The sequence below is a fragment of the Typopeltis vanoorti genome, chromosome 6 (assembly GCF_054136105.1).
Source record: "Typopeltis vanoorti isolate ZY-2024b chromosome 6, IOZ_Tvanoo_1.0, whole genome shotgun sequence".
NCBI classification, from domain to species: domain Eukaryota; kingdom Metazoa; phylum Arthropoda; class Arachnida; order Uropygi; family Thelyphonidae; genus Typopeltis; species Typopeltis vanoorti.
In genome coordinates, this window is record NC_143554.1 from 144,131,871 (window position 1) to 144,152,458 (window position 20,588).

The 20,588-nt window shown below is 36.0% G+C and overlaps 1 protein-coding gene and 1 non-coding gene across 3 annotated transcripts in view; both read left to right on the plus strand.

Moving 5' to 3' along the window:
• Nucleotides 1-20,588, plus strand: part of LOC150106015 (uncharacterized) — a 387,593-nt gene that overhangs the window by 27,673 nt on the left and 339,332 nt on the right. For both annotated transcript variants that reach the window (XM_090393743.1, XM_090393744.1), the window contains exon 2: nucleotides 15,776-15,901. In XM_090393743.1, the coding sequence (XP_090249869.1) occupies nucleotides 15,776-15,901 (126 nt within the window). The remainder of the gene's footprint in view (nucleotides 1-15,775; nucleotides 15,902-20,588) is intronic.
• TRNAL-CAA (transfer RNA leucine (anticodon CAA)) lies at nucleotides 237-318 on the plus strand. Its single transcript has one exon. It is a non-coding gene; the product is annotated as a tRNA-Leu (tRNA).

The window sequence follows — 20,588 nt, forward strand, 5'->3', positions numbered from 1 at the left end:
GATAGATACTGTATGAATGTCAGATAGTTGTGATGAATATGATTTGGGGCCTCCCTCGATGAGTCTAATGACTCCCTGGAGTTGCCCGTAATAATAGTAATAGTAATAATAAAAATTCCCTGTTCCAGAGTGTATTTACACAAAGTTTAGTTGAATTTCATCCAATACAAATAATAAAAACCCCATGTTCCAGATTGTATTTACAGAGTTTTGTTGAATTTCGTCCAATACAGCAAGCGGTCATGGCCTAGTGGTTAAGGCTATGGACTCAAAATCCATTGGGGTTTCCCAACACAGGTTTGAATCCTGTCAGCTGCATTTAAGATTTTTTGTTGGCCTGGTTGGCTGAGTGGAGAGCATATTCACTCTCCAGCGAAAAGACTGCATGGTCAGATTTCGCCATGGGCATGGATGTTTGTGATTGTCTGTGAAAATACTAGTGGTGGCAGTAGATGATGTTGGTGTAGATGATGCGGTTCACTGTAATTGGTGGAGATGGAGAGCTGTAGGTGCCCTCCCTCGATGAGTCTTTGGAATCCCTGGGGGTGCCATGCAATAATAATAATAATATTTGATGTGTTTCTAATCATTTTATGTATTTATATTATTTTTTACAACCTATGATGGATAATGTAAATAAAAAGATTTATAACTTTAAAATAGAGTGGGAAGAACAATTTGGTTTTATTTATTTTAAGGGAAAATGTGTATGCTTATTATGCAATGCAAGAGATGACAGCAATTACAACCTATGGGGTTCCAGCAATGAAAGGAACAAAACATGGATTTATCGTGTTATGTAAACAAGACCATTCATTCCCAAAATTTACATCATATCATTGCATCATCCACCAAGGTGTTATGTGCAAAAGTTAAATGAATATTTGATAAGAGCTACATCAATGCAACACCGATTATTTAGATTACTTTTACAAGAAGAGGATATGGAATTTGACAATCTTCTCATTCATACTGAAATGCGATGGGTTAGTAGAGGAAAAATACTCGAGGTTTTTAAATTTATTGCCTCAAGTGAAGAAGTTTCTAATCAAGGAATGAATCTTGCTTACAGTTAGAAAACAAAGCATGCTTACTTGATCTTGGATTTCTAACTGATTTAATGGGAAAATTTAATGAATTAAATTTGATATTGCAGGGAATTTTGTATTAATAAATTCATTTAAAATAAATATGTATTGAATGTACTTTAAGCTTACAACTTCCACTCCTGCAAAATTAAGAAATTAAGGTTAAGTGCCCTTTGTAATAAGCCAGCCATTCGGAGTGCCCTTTTTAGTGAAAAGTCTGCCGAATTCTGCTTTATACAGTGGCATAACAACTTCCTTATCAGATGTTAAGTACTTCTTATCATAGTAGCACTGCTATATTGCAACTTTTGCAACACTAGCAATATGCTCTCTAAATTTCAGTCATTCAGAGAGACACGTAAATCAATTTTCATTTCATAACTTACAGATGTGGTTAAATATGTGTTCCTTTTAAATGTTCTAAGAACTGCATTCTGTGAATGACATTTTCAACAGCAGCAGAACTCAACAGATCTGCAATGATTTGCCTCACATGCTGCATCATTGTATGTCCTTCATATACCATACGTTTCAGATGACCCCCACAAGGGTTGCCAGTGAACCCATGCTGCAGGAAATGCATGATTAATCACTCTGTGTTTTGTGAAATGTTGTTGTAACATTCGCTATACTGGCATTCCAATATGAGGTGGTGTTCCATCCTGCAGTCAAGGCATCTTCACTGCTGCAGTTGCAGAACAACAAAGTTGTGCAGCATCTCTCAACACCTAACAGCAGAGATGGTACAAGTCACTGGTCCTGTCGGGCAAAGTTCTTCAAAAAAGTATGCAAAGTATTCACTTACCAACTAGGCTTAGAGAGAGAGAGAGAGAGATGTCACATGACTTGTGTCTCTGCAAGTCACTATTCTCCACATAATTCCCATAATCTGCTGTGTTGTGCTCACAATTTTAGAGAAATTGTCCATGAAATTTCAAATCCACCATCACTCCCCATATTTTTCATCTCCTCTACCTCGTCAAAAATATCCCAATCCTATAGTCTGCATTCCATCTTTGCTTTCCAAATTTTAAAACCTTACAGTTTGCTACTTTAAACCGACATCCTCACTCACTCTCTCTCTCTCTCTCTCTCTCAAAAAGAGAGAGAGTCAATCTCCAATCTAATGCACTGATCTACTATCCAACCCCCATCTGTTCCAATTTAATTACTAGTTTGTCATGTGACAATGCATCGAAAGATTTGCAAAATCTAAATATAATACTGTATATACATCCCCCCCCCCCTTGTCCAATATATTCATAGATTCGCATACATCTTATAATAAGTAAGCAAATTATTATTATTATTCAGGCCTCCATGGAATCAAAATACTCATTGTGAGAGGTCCCTCCTAGGGAAACACAAAGTCTATCATACCACTCCTTTTATTCATTGACCGTTCTTGCTCTCCCCACTCTATCAGGCAATGACAAGGGGCGATCCCTGGAATACAAAAGGAAGCTGTGAGCAAGAAGATCAGGAGTGGTTTCTTTGCGTGGAGGGATCGCCCCTTGTCATTGCCCCTTCCCACTGTTCCACCAAGCGAAAGAACTCCCCAGTGTCAACCCTGTAACTAATTCTCAACAGTTTAAAAGTCTCAATCGTATCACCTCTCCTTCTGTCTACCAAACTCTGCAGTCCACATTCCCTCAGCCGATCCTCATAACTAACATTGTACAGTCCTGAAACCATCTTTATTATCCACCTCTATACCCTTTCCACAGTTAATTTATCCCCTTCAAATCCTGTGGGCCAAATTTCACATATCAGGGTCTTATACAGTGTTGCCAATTTAGCTCTTTTGGAGCTAGATTATTATTATTATTATTATTATTCCTGATACCTCCAAGGAGTCCGAAGACTCATTGCGGGAGGACACCTACAACTGTCTCAACCACTACACCGAACCTCTACTACGAATCATCTCCATCAACGCCATCTACCGCCCACCTCCACCACAAAAACCCTGCTAGATGTTGCTCTTTTTTTTTCTTCCCTAGCTCCAAAAATTTGAGTCTAGCACACCTAGCTCCAAATCTAGCTCCTTCAAAACTAGTTTCAGCTCTTTTTAGTTGTTTTTTATAACTTATTGTTAAAGAAATTGTTTTAAAAGTTTTCCAGATATTCACATTTGATAAGGAATTGTATTGTATTTGGTGCGAGCATCATACACGTTTCAAATGCATGATGATGCCAGTCAGTCATGTGGCCCAACAGTCTGCCATTTTGTCGCCTTAAAGTTGATAGCACCTCTACAAGTTAGTCTTTGCTCAGTGTTCTGGTTGGTATTTACAATAGTGAGTGGGAAGTTTTCAAAGACTGATCGGAATTCGTTGCAGTAAAGAGTTGTATATACCCTTCTTCAAAAATGAGCAAAGTGAAAAATGAAGCTTAGAAGCAAAAATTTAGGAGGGAGTGGTTGCAAATGGAATGTTTAGTAAATGGTTGTGTGACGTTCCTGGTAATGCTACAAAAGGCCACTGTAAGTTTTGCAGATGTGATATAGCTGCTAAATATTGTCAGCTTGTAAAGTATAGTGAAACTAAGAAACATCTTGCTGCAGTTCCATATAAGGCTGTTCCTATTACAAATATGCTTGTGAAAAAGTCTGAGACTGCGAACTTTGAAGGTAGGTTAGCATTATTTCTTTTTTGTCACTCATCATTCAACAGTTGCGATCATCTAGTAGATCTTTGCAAAAATATTATCCTAGACAGTCAAATTATGCCAAAGGTACAAATGCACCGAACTAAGTGCTCTGCAATTGTAAAGAATGTTCTAAGTGAGCATTTTGAAGAAGATCTAATTGTGGACATTGGAGATGAAAATTTCAGCTTGCTAATAGATGAATCGAATGATATCACAGTGAATAAGATTTTAGGAATGGCCATCATTTTTGATAGTAAGAAAATCAACAAAATTATGCATATATTTCTCAGGATGGTGGTTCTAGAAAAGTGTGATGCTCGCTAGTGGTATTGTGGTTGCACTGAAAAAAGAGCAAAGAAACTGACCAAGAAACTGGACATTAAAAATCTCATTGCAATTGGTTCAGACAATGCCAGTCTTATGGTTGGCATTTATGAACAACTGAAGGCATATATTCCCTCCTTAATTTTAATTAGATGTGTATGCCATTCATTACAACTGGCAATGTCTCACGCTTGTGCAGAATTTCTCCCAAGAAAATTCTAATTTTCTTGAGAGAGATTCTGCACAAGTTGCTGAAATGTAAAAGTAGTTTTCACATTCTTCTTCAAGACAAGCAGCATACAAAGAGCTCTATCAAACTATCAACGAAAATGATGCACCTCTGAAAATTGTTAGCAATTGTGCAACAAGGTGGCTCTCCATTGAACTTGCAGTAGACAGAATTCTCAGCCAGTGGTTGGAATTAAAACTCACTTCGAAGTCGTGAGTGTGACTGAGAAATGTTACAAAGCTCAAATTTTGTGGGAGATGTATAGAGATGAAAGGAATCTGCTGTACCTCTTATTTTTGCGTACTGTTCTAGTTCAAGTTCAGCAAGTTAACAAAATTTTCGAATCTAACAGTGCAGATAAGATGAGATTATTTGAAGACCTTTCTCGTTTGATTCGTGCTATTGCTAATATGTTAGTGCTACCATCATCCACAGTCGACCCTCTAGAGTCAGATTGATGACTATTTGGATCCCAATGAGTGGCGTAGCTGGGGGGGGGGGGGGTTCGGAGGGGGTGGTCTGCCCTGGATAGCACTTTGAACCTTTTTGAACTTTTGCAGTTAATTCTAAAATACAGTCTTGAGAACTCATTTCCAAATATTGTAATACTACTGTGCATTTTCCTCACAATTGCTGTGTGTTGGTGGTTGTGAGAGGAGTTTTTCTAAATAAAATTTGATCAAGAATTATATATTACTATGAAATAACCTTCGCCAATATCATCGACGATTTTGCTAACAGAAAAGCAAGAAAAATAACGTTTAGAATGTTGAAATTAAAGTTTTATTTCAAAAATAAACATAGTGTTTTAATTTATTTCCCTATACGTTATTTTGACTTTTTGTAGTATTTTTGGTGTGTATTTGAGAGGAGCAGCAAACTCAGGGATCACTCCGGGTGACAACAGCTCTAGCTACGCCACTGACCTCAATCCAACTCTTGGTTACAAATTTGAAAGAAAAATTTCATAGTTGATGATACAAAAGAAAATAATGCAAAATGGTGAGCGAAATCTTAGAAGTAGAGCAAAACAGTTTCTTCTTGGTCTCTTTAAACAGCTTAAGCAAAGGTTGCCTGAAAACTTGAATATTTTAAGATTGATGTCTTTTTCTGTTGACAATACCCTAAAACATTTCAGTCATATAAAAGAACCTGCTACTCCCATCTTAGAAATAATGCTGAAAACAGAAAAAGATGTTGCTGCTGCTGAATACCAGTAGTACAGTACTATCCACCTAAATAAATGGATAAATATAGAAAACACCGAGCTATTCTGGACTGAAGTATGAGAATATAAAGATGCATCTGGAATGAATCCATTTGGCCTCAGATTTGGTCACCTAGGTTTCTTCTTGATGGGGAGGAGGTGGAGAGGATCCAGAGGTGAGTGACCAAGATGATAGCAGGTCTGTGGAATGAACCGTATGAGAACAGGTTGAGGATTTGTGGGTTGCAAAAATTGGTTGATAGGCGGAGGAGGGGAGATACGATTGAGACATTCAAATTACTGAAGGGTTTCTATAAAATTAATTCAGAAGATATTTTTGAGAACAGGGCTGGTTGTGGGAGGACTAGGGGACATCCATGGAAACTGGGCAAAAGTGTGGTTAGTGAAGGTGTTAGAGCTGGGTTCTTTACTTTTAGAGTAGTGAATGAGTGGAATGCGCTCCCTGAGTCTGTGGTGGATGCTGTGACAGTGAATGATTTTAAGGCGAGGTATGATAGATACTGTATGAATGTCGAATAGTTGTGATGAATATGATTTGGGGCCTCCCTCGATGAGTCTAATGATTCCCTGGAGTTGCCCGTAATAATAATAATAATAAAATAATAATTTAAAGAAATTGCTCAGTGTGCAATAAATTTATTAATACTGCCAAATTCTAATGCGGAAATTGAACGAATTTTTAGTTCCATGAATGTAGTTAAAACTAATTTAAGAAACAAGATGGAATTGCCAATGTCAATCAAGTATGGCCTCAGGCATAACAACAAGTGCTGTACAGACTATCATTTACCAGCATCTATACATAATACTGGAATGATGGCCACATATAATAAAGCTGAAAATCTAAGTGAAAATGTGGGTAAATTAAATGCATGGAAGTTGTATTTAGTCACTTATATGCTAGTATCACTACTTCATCTTGAATAATTTTAAAATTTTAGCTTCAAATTTTTATTTTTAACTCCTTTTGAGCTCTTTCTAGCTCTTTTTTTTTTTTTTTTTTTTTTTTTTTTTTTTTTTTTTTAAGATTTAGCTGTTTATAGTCATTTTCATTTGGCAACACTAGTCTTATACAATGGAATGACAACTCTTTTACTAAAACTAAAATTTAAACTAAATTTAAAATTAAAAAAATTTAAATTTAAACTAAAATTAAAAATTCTTTTACTAAAATTACTAAACCATGATCCTCCTTTAGCAAACTCATGCTGTCCATTAAAGAGAATTCTGCTGCTGTCAACCCAGTCCCAAATCCTTGTCCTCACTAGCTTCTCCAACATCTTAATCACAACTCCAGACAAAGCTAATTGGCCTATAATTCAAAGACTTAGTCTTATCACCTACCCTTTATGAAGCAGAAAAATTTTGCCATTTTTCCACTGCTTCAGAATATGGACTAATCTAAGACTCATGTTAAAAATGTAAGTTAAAGCTTTAACTTCCTGGAACATTCCCTCAAGATACACAGTGATATGCTGCATGACTGGATGAATGGCCTTGTTAACATTGAATTTACTCAATTCCTTATATATCTCCTACTCATTCACCATCATTGGTTCCCCTCCCCCCATTCCCACTACTCTCAAGTTCACGTTATCAAGTTCAAGATACTGATATCAAATGTCTTAATCCAGTTAGAGTTGAGACCTATGACTGCAATATTAGTAACAGTTTTTTCATATGGCAGTGAGTTTGAAGCCACCTGGTGTGAGGTGGAGTCTAAAAAGATTAAATGCATGGTGGGGTGTTGTTACAGATCTGGGATAGGTTGTTAGTGATGAAGAAATGCATCAACAAATAAATACGATCACTGTGAAAAGAGTTACCATAATGGGGGATTTTAATTATCCGAACACTGATTTGTGTAGCTATGAAATCTCATGAGAAGAGTGAAACTGAATTTATTGAGCTGTTGCAAGGCAACTTTCTCAAGGAACTTAAGGTCAAAGAGTGTTAAATCTGATTATAGTGTTAGAGGGGGTTTTTCAGTTAAAGACAAACTATCCTGCCTCCAGTTGGTGACAGTGATTATGCGGTACTCACTTGGGAAGTGGCTAAGTTTATGAGTGTTCCGTTCAGTAAAGGTTACATGCTGAACTACAAAGCAGGAAATTATGACCACCTGAGCGGTATGCTGGGTTCTGTGCCATGGTATTAGTTATTGGATGAGAAGGATATCAACAGTGTGTGGGAAGTATTTAAAAAAATACTTAAATGATGTGATATCAGAAGGTGTCCCTCCTACATAATAAATAGAATAGGAGGGAAATGCATGTGCAATCCAATTAAGCCAGAGATTTGTAAGAAAAAGATGATGTGGAAGGAATATTGAATGCATAAGGATGATGTCAGTTATGATAATTATAAGCAGCAGGCCAGAAGAGTCACAAGTGCAGTATGGAAAGCTAAGTCCGAATATGAAAAGAAACTAGCTATGCAAGTTAAACACAAACCAAGAAATCTATTGTTATGCTGCAAATAGAAGAAAGGATGAATTTAAAAGAATAACTGTACTGAATGCTGATGGTATGTGGATGACTGATACAGAAGTGATTGTTCAGCTAATGAGCAGCCATTTTGCTAAAAGCTATTAACCTGGTATATGCAACATTGAACTCGCATCTACCTCTTCACTGTATGAGGAAACTCATGTGGACGAGGAGGAAGTACTAGAGCTGTTGCACAAACTGAATAAGAATTCTGCAATAGGAACTGATGGGATATCAGCATAGATGCTTAAAGAGTGATCAGCTGAACTGGCTATGCCTTTAACTAGGCTATATTATATAATTTGAGTCTCAGAACAGGGAAGATTCCACTGGAGGAGTGGAAAGAATGTATGGTAATCCCATTGCACAAGAGTGGTGCAAAGACTGATGTAGCCAACTATCGACCAATCACTTATCTCAGGAGCATTGGTGAAGATTTTGGAAAAGTTGGTTAGGGCTTGTATTCAGAAATGGATAGACAGAGAATCTCTACTTTGCAATGAAAAGCATGGGTTTTACTAAGAGAAGGTCATGTTTAAGCAACTTGCTCACATTCCATAATAATGTTTCCACTGACCTAGACAAGGGGAATGAATACACCATGATACTTTTGGATTTTGCTAAAGCTTTTGACAGAATATAGCATGGAATAGTGTTGCATAAAATGGAGAATATGGGATTAGATTATAAACTATTGGCATTGATAACAGGATGGCTGAGTGACAGATATAAGAAAGTGGTATATGGGGGGAGGGATGAATCTGCAAGATTCAAGGTAACCAATGGTGTGCCATTGGTTACCTTGGATCAGTCCTTGGTCCACTGTTATTCAATTTGTACATTAATGACATTAGGAAGGATTTCACATGTGACATACAGTTATTTGCTGATGATGCAAAAATAGGTAGCGTAATCAGGAGTGCTGATATGCAGTACTAGCAGAATGATTTGAATAGGCTGGAATTGTGGGCATGTGAAAATGGCTGCCATTTTAATGTTAATAAATGTATGGTAATGACTTTGGTGTGATTAGATATCTAATGCTGTATTATATTGGTCGGATTATGCTTGAAGAAACTGATGAGGCTAGTGATCTTGGAGTATTAGTAGATATAGGAAGTTGAAGTTCAGGAACCATGTAGCAAAGATTGCAAATACAACTCAAAAGATAATTGCTGAAACATACATTGCTATGTAAAGATAAGGAAGTCATTTTGCCTTTTCACAATGCTTTGATAAGACCTCATTTGGGCTATTGTGCACAGGTCTAGTCTCATGGTTTCTGTGGTGATTCTGATAGAGAGTGCAAATAAGAGTGTTAAAAGACGATATTGGGATTGTGAAATAAGACAGATTGAAAATTTGTAGGCAGCAGACACTAGCATACAGCCAATAGAGGGGTGATATGATGGAGACTTACAAACTTCTACAAGGGTCATACAGGATTTCAATTGGTGGAATTTTTTATTTTATGGAGGGTAGGGAAAAGGACATGAAGGCATCCATGAAAGTTGAGAATGAACACTATCAAGAAGGGGGTTGGAGTTAGATTTTTCTCTCATAGAGTTGTGTGTGATTGGAATGAATTGCCATTGGATGTTATGTGTGAAAGTAGCATGAATGAATTCAAGAACAGGTATGATAGCTGGTGCGAATAGTAATGCCTCCCTTGATGAGTTCCTGACTCTCTGGAGATCTCTCTCTTAATAATAATAATAATAATTATTATTATTATGTTACAATCAGAAGGATGGAATACTTTAACAAACTGTTCAATAAACTCCTATACTGTATTCTCCTCAGTGTTTATTATTCTCCCGGTATCACTGACTAACATCATCCTCCCATAATCGTTCTTCTGTTTACTGACCACATATTGAAAAAACTCTGTAGGATTTCTTTTAGTCTCATTTGCTAACTCGTCTCATACTGTACTTTTCTACCCTTACTAAGCAAGTTACCTTCCTTGATTGCTCTTTGTACTTTTCATGAACTGATTATCTCCATTCATCTTGTGCCACATCCACAATGCCATTTTCTTTCAGATTGCTTGTTTCTCCTCTTCAGTCATCCATTTTACACCTACCTTATTTAATCTCCTGATCTTTGGAATATACTCAGTCATTGCCTTTTCCAGATACTTCCTGAGTGGAGACCAAGCTGCACTGATTTCCTTCCCATCGAATTCCTCATCCCATGATATTACTGCAAGTTGCCTTCAGAGTTTGTCATAATCACCTTCCTCATAGTTCCACATATAACTCTTTCTCACAAAAGTTCTGATATGGCCGGCTGCCACTCAAGTGATCACTTTCAAGCTGTAGGAACATGTGACACTTCATTCACAACAGTATCTTCTGATGGATAATCAAATCTAAGATTCTTGATCCAGAGGTCATCTGTTACATACTGCTTAAGGTAGTTGTCCTTTAAAAAGTCAAGAAATTCATTCTCTTTGGATTCTGATGCCATTTCTTCATTCTAGTCTATATTATCATAATTGAAATCACCCATAATGATCACCCTTTTCTTATTAGCCAGACCAAATTGCCTAAACATTTCCTTCTCACTGACTTTGACATTACCAAGTCTAAACCAGTTCCACAAATTCACAATACTGAAAGCAAACATTTGGGTCCTCACACCCTTGCTAAACAGATTCTTATACAATGTACACGTGTGTGATCATAGTTCTCTTTTTTCCTATCATATATTGAAACATATTTTCTGCATCAAACCTATAAGTCCCCTTTGTTAATTTATTTATAATTTTTCGTCTTTGTAATGAGATTGTTTTACACCAAGTGTTATGTAATTACACAAGAGTTCAATCTGACTGGTGCAATGACTTTTAACTATTTCTTTTAGAATCTGGAAAATCATTGACTCAAAACGAAATAAAAAATATATACATTTAATGAAACTAAGGGCCAGAACAGGCCACTCTAGGCATAAATCCTTAAAAAACATGATGATAATGATGAAATAAATAACTACAAAATAACTGGATCCAAGCAACTGATTGTCACTTTGTCATTCTAGAAAAGAATTTAGGCTAGTCGCCTAGTGCAACAGAAGTGCGTAACCTATAACTGGTGATGTGTGGTTCACATGCATACTAAAAATTTGAAGGTTGTTCGATGCTTCAATATTTGGCACAGAGGCACTTTAAAAATGCTTCGCGGGCACTTGGGTACCTGCCAGCCCTTTGTTGGCGACCACTGTTATAAAGCACTGGTTGGACTATTGTGCCGAAATCTGATCACCTGGTTTTCAGTATGATGTGGAGACATTGGAGAGGTTCCAGACATGAGTGACTAAGACAACACAGGACTTTGGACTGCCGGCTATGAAGAGAGGTTGAAAAAATGTGGATTGCACAGTTTGGTGGATAGGAGGTAAAGATGTGATATGATAGAAATATTTAAGTTAGTGAGAGCATTTTATCGAATTAATTCAGATGAGATTATAAAAAGAGTAGACGGCAAGAGAGGAAAAAACCAAGGTCATCCCTAGGAGTTATGTGAGAGTGTGAGGAGTAGATATTTTACATGGAGAATTGTCAGTGAATGGAACACATTACCAAAATGTGTTGTTAATGCAAGAAGTGTTAAGGATTTTAAGATTCGGTATGATAAATATGTTGCCAGTTGAACGAACCTCCCACGATGAGTCTGCCAATTCCACGGAGGAGTTGCAATAATAATATAGCATTATTAAGCAGGAGTTGAAAAAAGATCTGGAGGAAATGTAAAGGAAAAGTGATTAGTAAGCCCTTACATAGAACAAAGCACAGGCAAGAATGGTGAGGTGACCGTTATGATAAGGAAGTCCAAGCTAATTATGAGAGGACCCTAGCTGATGAGTCCAAAGAAAATCTCAAAGAGTTTCCTTTGACTATGTGGTAAGTAAAAGGAAGAATGTCTATGGAATAATGACTTTAATGAGTACTGATGGAAGGGAAGAAACAGAAGCAAATGAAATAGCAGAGTTACTGAGTGATCATTTTGCAAGGAATGCACCATTCAGATGGAGATGTTGCAGTGTCATATGTGATGTCTGATATGAAATAAATGAATTGGTGATGCTTATGATTTTGCGCTACCTTAATTTTCCTCACATTATGTTCTTGGACCACTACTATTTAATTTGTTCACTAACAATATAGGAAAGGATCTGAGAGGAACTGTTCATTAGTTTGCTGATGATGCAAAGTTGGGTAGAGCAATAGTGAATGCACATGATGTTAAAATCTTGCAGGATGATTTAGATAGATTGGAGGACTGGGATAAGGAGAATAAATGCCAATTTAATGTGGCAAAGTGTAAGGTTATGCAGTTTGGGGTGAAAAGATTAGCAGCAGTATACCACATTATTTGAACTGTACTCCAGGAGATTGACAAGAAATTTGGGAGTATTGGTGTATAGGCAGTTGAAGTTTAGGGGGCACATTTCAAAAGTGGCTAAATCAGCTCATCAAAATCACTTGGTTACTGAAGAATACTTTGACGAGTAGAAACAAGCAAGTTATTGTTCCTCTGTGTCGAGCCTTGATAAGACCCCCAGATCTGGGCGTTAGGGTTTCTTCTTGATGGGGAGGCAGGGAGAGGATCCAGAGGTGAGTGACCAAGATGATAGCAGGTCTATGGAATGAACTTTATGAGAACAGGTTGAAGATTTTTCATCATCATCATTATCACGCATATCAAGGATTTAGCCCTAGCATGGCCTGTTCCGGCCTTAGAAGTCATCATTTAAGAGGATGTCCTGGTTTTATTTTTCCTAATGGCTTGTATTTTAAGGCTTGTTTTGGTAATCTTTCTGTTTTCATTCTTTGAACGTGTTCTATCCATTTATGTTTATATTTTTTAATTTTTTCTATTACTGGTTCTTGGTTTAATTCTTTCATAATTTCTTCATTTCTTTTATGATCAAATAGGGTATACTTTGCAGTTTTTCTCATAAACTTCATTTCTGCTGTTGTTAATCTTTGTTTGTCTTTTTGTTTTATTGTCCAGATTTCGCTTCCATACATTAAGACTGGTAGGGCTAATGTATTGTATACTTTTAGTCTGGTTTGTTTTTGAACTAGGTTGGTTTAAATATAGAGTTAATTATGCCTGTTATTTTTAAATATTTTGCAATTTTTACGTTTATATCTTTTTCATTTTCATATGTGATCATACATCCTTGGTAGTTAAATGAATTCATCTGTTCTAAGATCTTGTTATCTAATACTATTTTAGTTCTTGCTGGATCTTGTTCTTTAAAGGCAATAGTTTTTGATTTTTCTGTTGATATTATCATACCATAGTCTTTGGATATTTTATTTAGATCTAAAATAGCTTTCTGTAGTTTATCTTCAGAATTTGTAATTATTATTTGGCCGTCGGCAAAAAGAAGAGTGTTTAAGTTCACTGTAGGAGAAAGTTTAATTCCTTGATGTAACTTTTTATTCCATTTTATTATTATTTCATTTAAGTAGATATTAAAAAGAGTTGCTGAGAGGGGACATCCCTGTCAGACCCCTTGGTTTATCCATCCACATTTGCTGAAATTTATTTATCAGAATTCCATGCTGTATCCTGTCAAAAGCCTTTGCAAAGTCCAGCATTATCAATATGTACCCATTGTCTTTATCCAACTCAACTGTCACCGTATTATAAAAGATGAGTAAGTTACTGAGGTATGAATTACCCTTCACAAAACCATGTCCTCCCTCCCCATATAGTACCCCCATTCCTAGATTTTTCCCCTTAACCAACTTCTTTCATACCTTGATCACCACCACACCTGAGATTCTGATTGTTCAATAATTTTCTGCCTTAGTCATGGAGCCTCTTTTATGCATTGTAACTATTTTCACCTCTTTCTATCCCCTTAGGAACCAATCTAGAGCTGATACATAAATTAAACAATGTGGTCAAAGGCACTGTCATAATACTTGAGTAAGTATTATGAGAGAGGATACTATTATGATTTAAAAAAAAAAAAAAAAAATATATATATATATATATAAAGATTTTGAAAGTTTATTTTTCACTTAAACTAAAACAAATTTAGTTTAATCCTTTATCCAAGTGTGAGCAAACAAAGTTTGCACCTGAAAGTATCTTCAGGACTGGGGGTAAGGTTACCCCCAGTCCTGAAGATACTTTCAGGTGCAAACTTTGTTTGCTCACACTTGGATAAAGGATTAAACTAAATTTATTATATATAAAGATTCTTCTTATCATGATGAGAATCAAACTTGAAACCTTTTCCAGTTGAAGGGCACAACGTATCATTGTTCTTCCAATTGCGCTATGCAGGTGCTTATCTGTTATTATTTTTATTTTCCTGAAGTAAGATGAAGGAAGAAAATTGGCATTAAATGTGATATCAAAATTGGAAATATCCAACTTATCTCTTTTTTTAATGCACATGATGTTATATAAGCAATTCCAGTATGAGTCATTAGGACTTTTTAACTTAATTGAATAACTGCTGCAACAAGTGTGGTATGAAAATCAGTAATAAAAAAGGACAAGCTGTAGAAATAGGCAGGAATATCAAAGTATCAACTACTTTCTCAATAGAGTACCTATAGAACAAGTAGTGGATGATTGGAATGCTTTGCCTAAAATTGTGGTGAGTGCAGAGACAGGGAATACATTTAACCCCCCTAACTGGCCATGACGTCTATAGACGTTGAGATGAATCTGGATACGAAGCTCTAAAACCCATTGAACAACATGGATAAAAAGTGCAATTTGGTGTCACTATTTCATCCACATTGGCCAGTAAGGAGGTTAAGTCAAGGTATGATGAGCAGTGTGTGTGTGAGAGTGGGACCTCCCACGATGAGCTTTGACTCCATGGAGGTCTGATGATGATGATAATAATCCGTTGTGTACAGATTGTAGTGAAGATGGCCTATAGCATAAATGCTGTGCACGTTGGGGGGGGGGGGGATGCGATAACAGAATAAACAAAGCTGGTATGATGGGGAATGTATTGAAAAGTGTATGCGGAATATGAGAAAATTTAAATAAGACATTCAACTGGCAACATACAAAAATCTCATCTCATCTCATCTTCTTTATACCCTCTCTTACCTTGTAGTGTCGGGGGTCCATTGATCATCGCACCTCACTCCGTTTACAGGATAAGGTGGTCAGCCCTATGCCCTGGTGTATCCTATGGCCTGTAGTGTTAAGTTCTCAAGGCCAGTTTGCCTGCTTTGCGGGATGAAAAACCCCAGAATAAACTGGGGAAAAAAACCCTGCTGTCCACGCCCAAGACTGGCTAACTTGGCTATGGCTGAGGAAGATCCTTCAGCTCCTCACGTCACCGATGGGAATCGAACCTAGGACACTCCTTCCCCAGGCATATGGTTGCGAAGAGCATAGCCATTAGGCTAACCGCACGGACATACAAAAATGTGTTCCAATTTTAACCAATGAATCTAAGAGTTGGATTTGAAATAAAACATTTGATTGAAGACTTGAGACAATAGACACGAGAATTCTTAAAAAAAATAATAATGGAGTGAACAGATAGCATCATGTAATGTATAGCTATCATGAACAGATAGCATCATGTTATCTCTGTATAACTATGAAAGAAGAATATATAGTGATTCTAATTCATTGTATTTCTATAATGCATGCATGTAATTTGTTATACACTTCACTTTTAACTGAGTATTACAGCCATTTCTAATTTTGTTGGTGATATTCTATCTTAACCTGACAATTGTATATTGTTATGAATTTCACTGTAGCATTGTGAATACTGTGACATTAAAATATATCATGAGGATGTAAAAGCACACCTAGAAAAGTACTGCCCCAATGTGGAAGTAGCATGCAGTTTCTGTGAACAAAAAGTTCTGCGGAGAGGTGTTGATGTAAGTATGAGCTGAATTGAGTTGTTTGTGGACTTTGCATAGAATTTAAATTTTATAACGTATAAATTGAGCTTTATAAATTATTGATAAATGTTTTAAGCACAGTTTTAAGTGCAGTTGGAGTAGTCTGTTTAATTAAATACTAAACGTGTGAACAGGGAGAAGAAATTGTATTAACATTTAAATTGAACAACTACAGATTACGTTTCTGACGAATATAGAAATTCTCTGATTAGTATATGTTTTCAGGAATGGTTGCATGAATCGCGTATGATTGTTAACCGGATAAAGGACTGGCTATAGGCACTAACAAAGGAAAGACATGCTTGGGATGGAACATTTACAAGAGTGACATTCTATTAGTGTACAGAATAAATAAATAAATAAAATTCTAATCTTTAATATTATAATTTTGTGATTGTCATTATATTGAAATAAAAATGATTACATTATTTTAATTCCTTGAAATACAAAATCTTCACAAAATCATCCTCCCCCCCCCCCTCTGATGATAACCAACAGTTAACAGCTGTCAGGCCAGTGACACCTGACTTAAAGCACTAATAACAATGAACATATAGATTTTTGAGCAGATCTGATGTCTTTTAAATAGTGCATACCAAGGAAACTCTTATGCTGAAGAACATGTGGGAAGGCTTATGTGTTCATCGTACACGTTGATTAATTTTAATGGTGTAAATGAGAACACAGTCTGATAAGAAAATAACTATTTATTAACTTATTGCTAATATTTCACTGATATTCCATCCAGCATCTTTAGAGCATAAAAACAGTTTGTCACAGTAGGCAAAACAAACACAATACGGTCTAACATGGGATTAGTTTAAACAGTTGTAACATACAAGACAAAGACTAAAGTCCTAATTAGATACCATCTATGTTGAAAAAAAGCACAGAGAAGAGAAAGCAGGTATTAATTTTGTCTTAAAATGACTGTCTCCCAAATCTTTGGCAAATTTATACAGCCGTACTTGTTGAGGTTTGAAGTATGTTTCAAGGCTTCTGTTGATTCTAGGATCAATTGGAAAAAAATAAAAGTGCTGCATTGAAGCTTTTATAAGTAAGAGGGGTTGTCTGCTTGACCTGACTTGCCATAGTGATAGCGCTGGATGTATTTTTTATGTTCACTGAGGTGGATGTCCTTAGTTCTTCTTGCCTGTTGAGCTTACTATGGACAGACAGGAAGAACTGTGGACATCCGCCTTGGAGTAGAGCTCTCATAGTACCCATATACAAAAAGGGAAATACAACTGAATGTAAGAATTACAGAGGTATTTCTCTACCAAGTGTTCCTAGTAATATTTATGCAAGTATACTTGAGAAACGGTTGAGGAGGATTGTGGAAGGGAAGGATGATGAAGAACAAGCTGCATTCAGGCCATATAGAAGCTGTCAGGATCAGATTTTCACTTCATGGGAATATTAACAGAGATCTGTACTTAAGTTTTGTAGACCTGCAAAAGGCATATGGCATGGAGCCAATAGAAAGGCGACTCGAAATACTATAGTTATATGGTGTTAATGGGGCATTATATCAAACAATATTTAGTCTTTATTTGAGTTGTAAGTCAGCAGTTAGAATTGAAGGAAGTACAGTAAGATGGTTTGATGTTAAAACTAGTGTCAGACAAGGATGTATGTTATCCTCTCTGTTATTCATTATCTATATGGATCACATTATGAAGGAAAGCAGTATTAAACCTGATATCAAAATTGGATATGCTAATCCCAGCTCTTTATTTTATGCAGATTATGTTATACTTTTAAATAAATCCAGTACAAGTCTGCAAGATTCCCTGACCAAATTGAATAACTGTTGTAATAAATTTGGTATAAAAATCAGCAATAACAAGACAAAGACAATGAAAATAGGCAGAAACATTGAAAATATCATCTGCATCGTGAATGGAGAACCTATAGAACAAGTAAAACATTTTAACTACTTAGGCACAATTTTTAGGGAATACAGTAAATTAAATATGGAAATAGGCAACAGAATCAACAATCTGCTGTGGTAGGAAGTCAACTGAATAAATTTATATTGAATAAGAGAGAAATTAGTCAAAACACTAAATTAGCTGTATACAAGACAGTGTTCAAACAGTTTTAACTTATGGATCTGAGAGCTGGGTCAGAAGTAAAACACTTGACCAAAGACTAGAGACCGCAGATATGAGAGTCCTGAGAAAGATTAGTGGCATGAACAGATGGCATCAATGGCAATATTCTATTTAAAATGAGGATATTTGGAAAGAACTTGACATTGTTAGCATCCAGGAATGTGTTAGCAGAGCTAATCTCAAGTGGTATGGTCACCTAAGCAGAATGGGAAAGGAAAGATTAGCAAAACAAGTTCTCTTCCAGGTTGGCAGGAAAAAGACTCAGAAGAAGACTAAGATAAAGGTGGATTGATACTGTAAACCATGCCTTAGAAGACAGAAATAGTACTGATAATGTTGGAGTCTTGAAAGATAACAGATGGATTTGGAGGAAAATTGTTGATAGGAAGTTAATAATAATGTAAGTTCTTCATGTAGTACTATCATAATATCCTGTACATCCCTTGAGGGTACATGTCAGGAATTTGATGATGATGATAGAAAAATATGTTTTCTTCTCGTGATCAGTATTACCAGCTTATCAAATCAAATCAAGGCAACTGGAAGTGTCATACACTTGGACTACTAGGCTAATAGTCTTTTAATTTAATACATAAGCATATCTCTGTAGCTCAGTAGGTTTTTGATGATATCCTTTGGCTGGAAAGACCTGTGTTCAAATCCTGTCTAAGATGCAAAAACCACATCTACATAGTACTGATGTGCTCTAAGTTTTTATGAGTAACCTTTCTTGAGTTGGATCATCATAAAAATACATATTAAAAAGGGAAGTGCATTATTGTGATCAAAATTTGACTAATTTAGGCCTCATCTACTACTTATTAAAAACAAAAATTAAAGGAATATGTATAAAATATGGAAAGCAATAAATATATATAGATACTGTTTTTTCCTTTTTAAAAAAAAAAAAAAGAAAGAAAGAAACTTATATGGCTATAATGCCAAAATAATGAAAAGAAAAAAAAAAACTGTATTACTGAAAAGGCATTACTCGTTTCATCTTGCTAGAAGATTTCATTGGGGCATAATTTTTCTAGCAAGGTGAAACTAGTAGTGCATTTGTGCCCTTTCAGTAATAATTTTTATTTTTATTATCTTTCAACTTTATAGTCATATAAGATTTTTTTTTCTTTTTGAAAGTTCAGTTGCTGTCAAAGCTTGTTCCATCATATAGTAGGTATATACATACATACAGAAAAGTAACACCTAAATGTTGAATTCACAGACTGACCATAATAGCATTGTTCGTGTCTGTATTCTAAGTAATCCTCAGAATAATTTAAAAGGTGAAACCAATTGGATCTATAAGTTTTTTTTTTCAACATGAATATCATTTCAGACAATTAAAAAATATCTTAGTGAATTTTGGTTTGAATCCTATCTATGATAGCTTGTAAACCTATCATTAGTTAAATTATTTGGAACTGTACTTTTAGAGAGACCTAATATGGATCTTTCTCAAGCCATTTCAGATTCCCAATGAGTAGGTTAGTAGCATTATAGTGGGTGATGAAATTCATCTGCCACCTAAAGCCATTTACAAACATCCATTTTTATTCTATATCCATTATACTCTAGCAACTGAAAATGCCATTCACTTAGGCAGCCAGGCTGATAGTCTATTAATTTAATACATAAGCATCCCTCTGTAACTCAGTAGGTTTTGATGATGTCCTTTGATTGGAAAGACCCTGTTCAGATCCTGTCTAGGATGCAAAAAACATCATTAGGGCTTTTCAATTAAGGGTGAGTTAGCTGATCTTATACTGATATTGAAGGTTTTATTTTTTAAACCTCTCTAAACAGGCCAACTGATCAAAAGAATACATGCAACTGACAGCCACAGTGCAAATAGGATTAACTGTTCTATCAGAGCATTACTTTGGTTTCAAAGGAGCCAAGTTTTGCAATGACAACCATTGAATCTAACATACAATGGGAAATGAAATTGGATTTGATGCACAAGTTGCTGGTTGACATTATTTAGACTTTTACTTTATCATTTGCACAAATTTTTATTAACAGTTGATTTTGAAGCACTCAGCTTAATTCAGATTCCATATTGGTGATCGCTAATTAACTGTTGAGTCTCCTGGTAATGAAGAAGCTGGTTGTTGGTTACCTTCCCCATCACTTTTGATGGGGAAGGTAACCAAAGCTGGATATAGACTTGCTTGTATGCTGTTGGGTAGATGCCAGTAGAATATAATAGTTTATATATGCGATATAGGATGGGTGTCAGTTCTTGAGTACAATTAGTGGAATACTATCTGGACCAGGAGCCTCATTAGTATCAGAATTATTGAGAGTTTTTCATCAGTCTTTTTGGTGAAAGTTCTAAAGAGGCATGCAGTTTGTGGAAGTATGGGAGGCAATTTACTTTGGTTGTCCAGTACGAGTTGGATGATGCCAAGAAGTGTGCCTTTTTCTTTGGGGAGATTACCATAGTGCCATCAGGATGCGACAGAGAGGTGGTAACAGGGAAGGGCAGAAGAAGGGTTTCCAAATTCCCAACATTTTGAAACCTTCAGGAATCGAGAATAGGA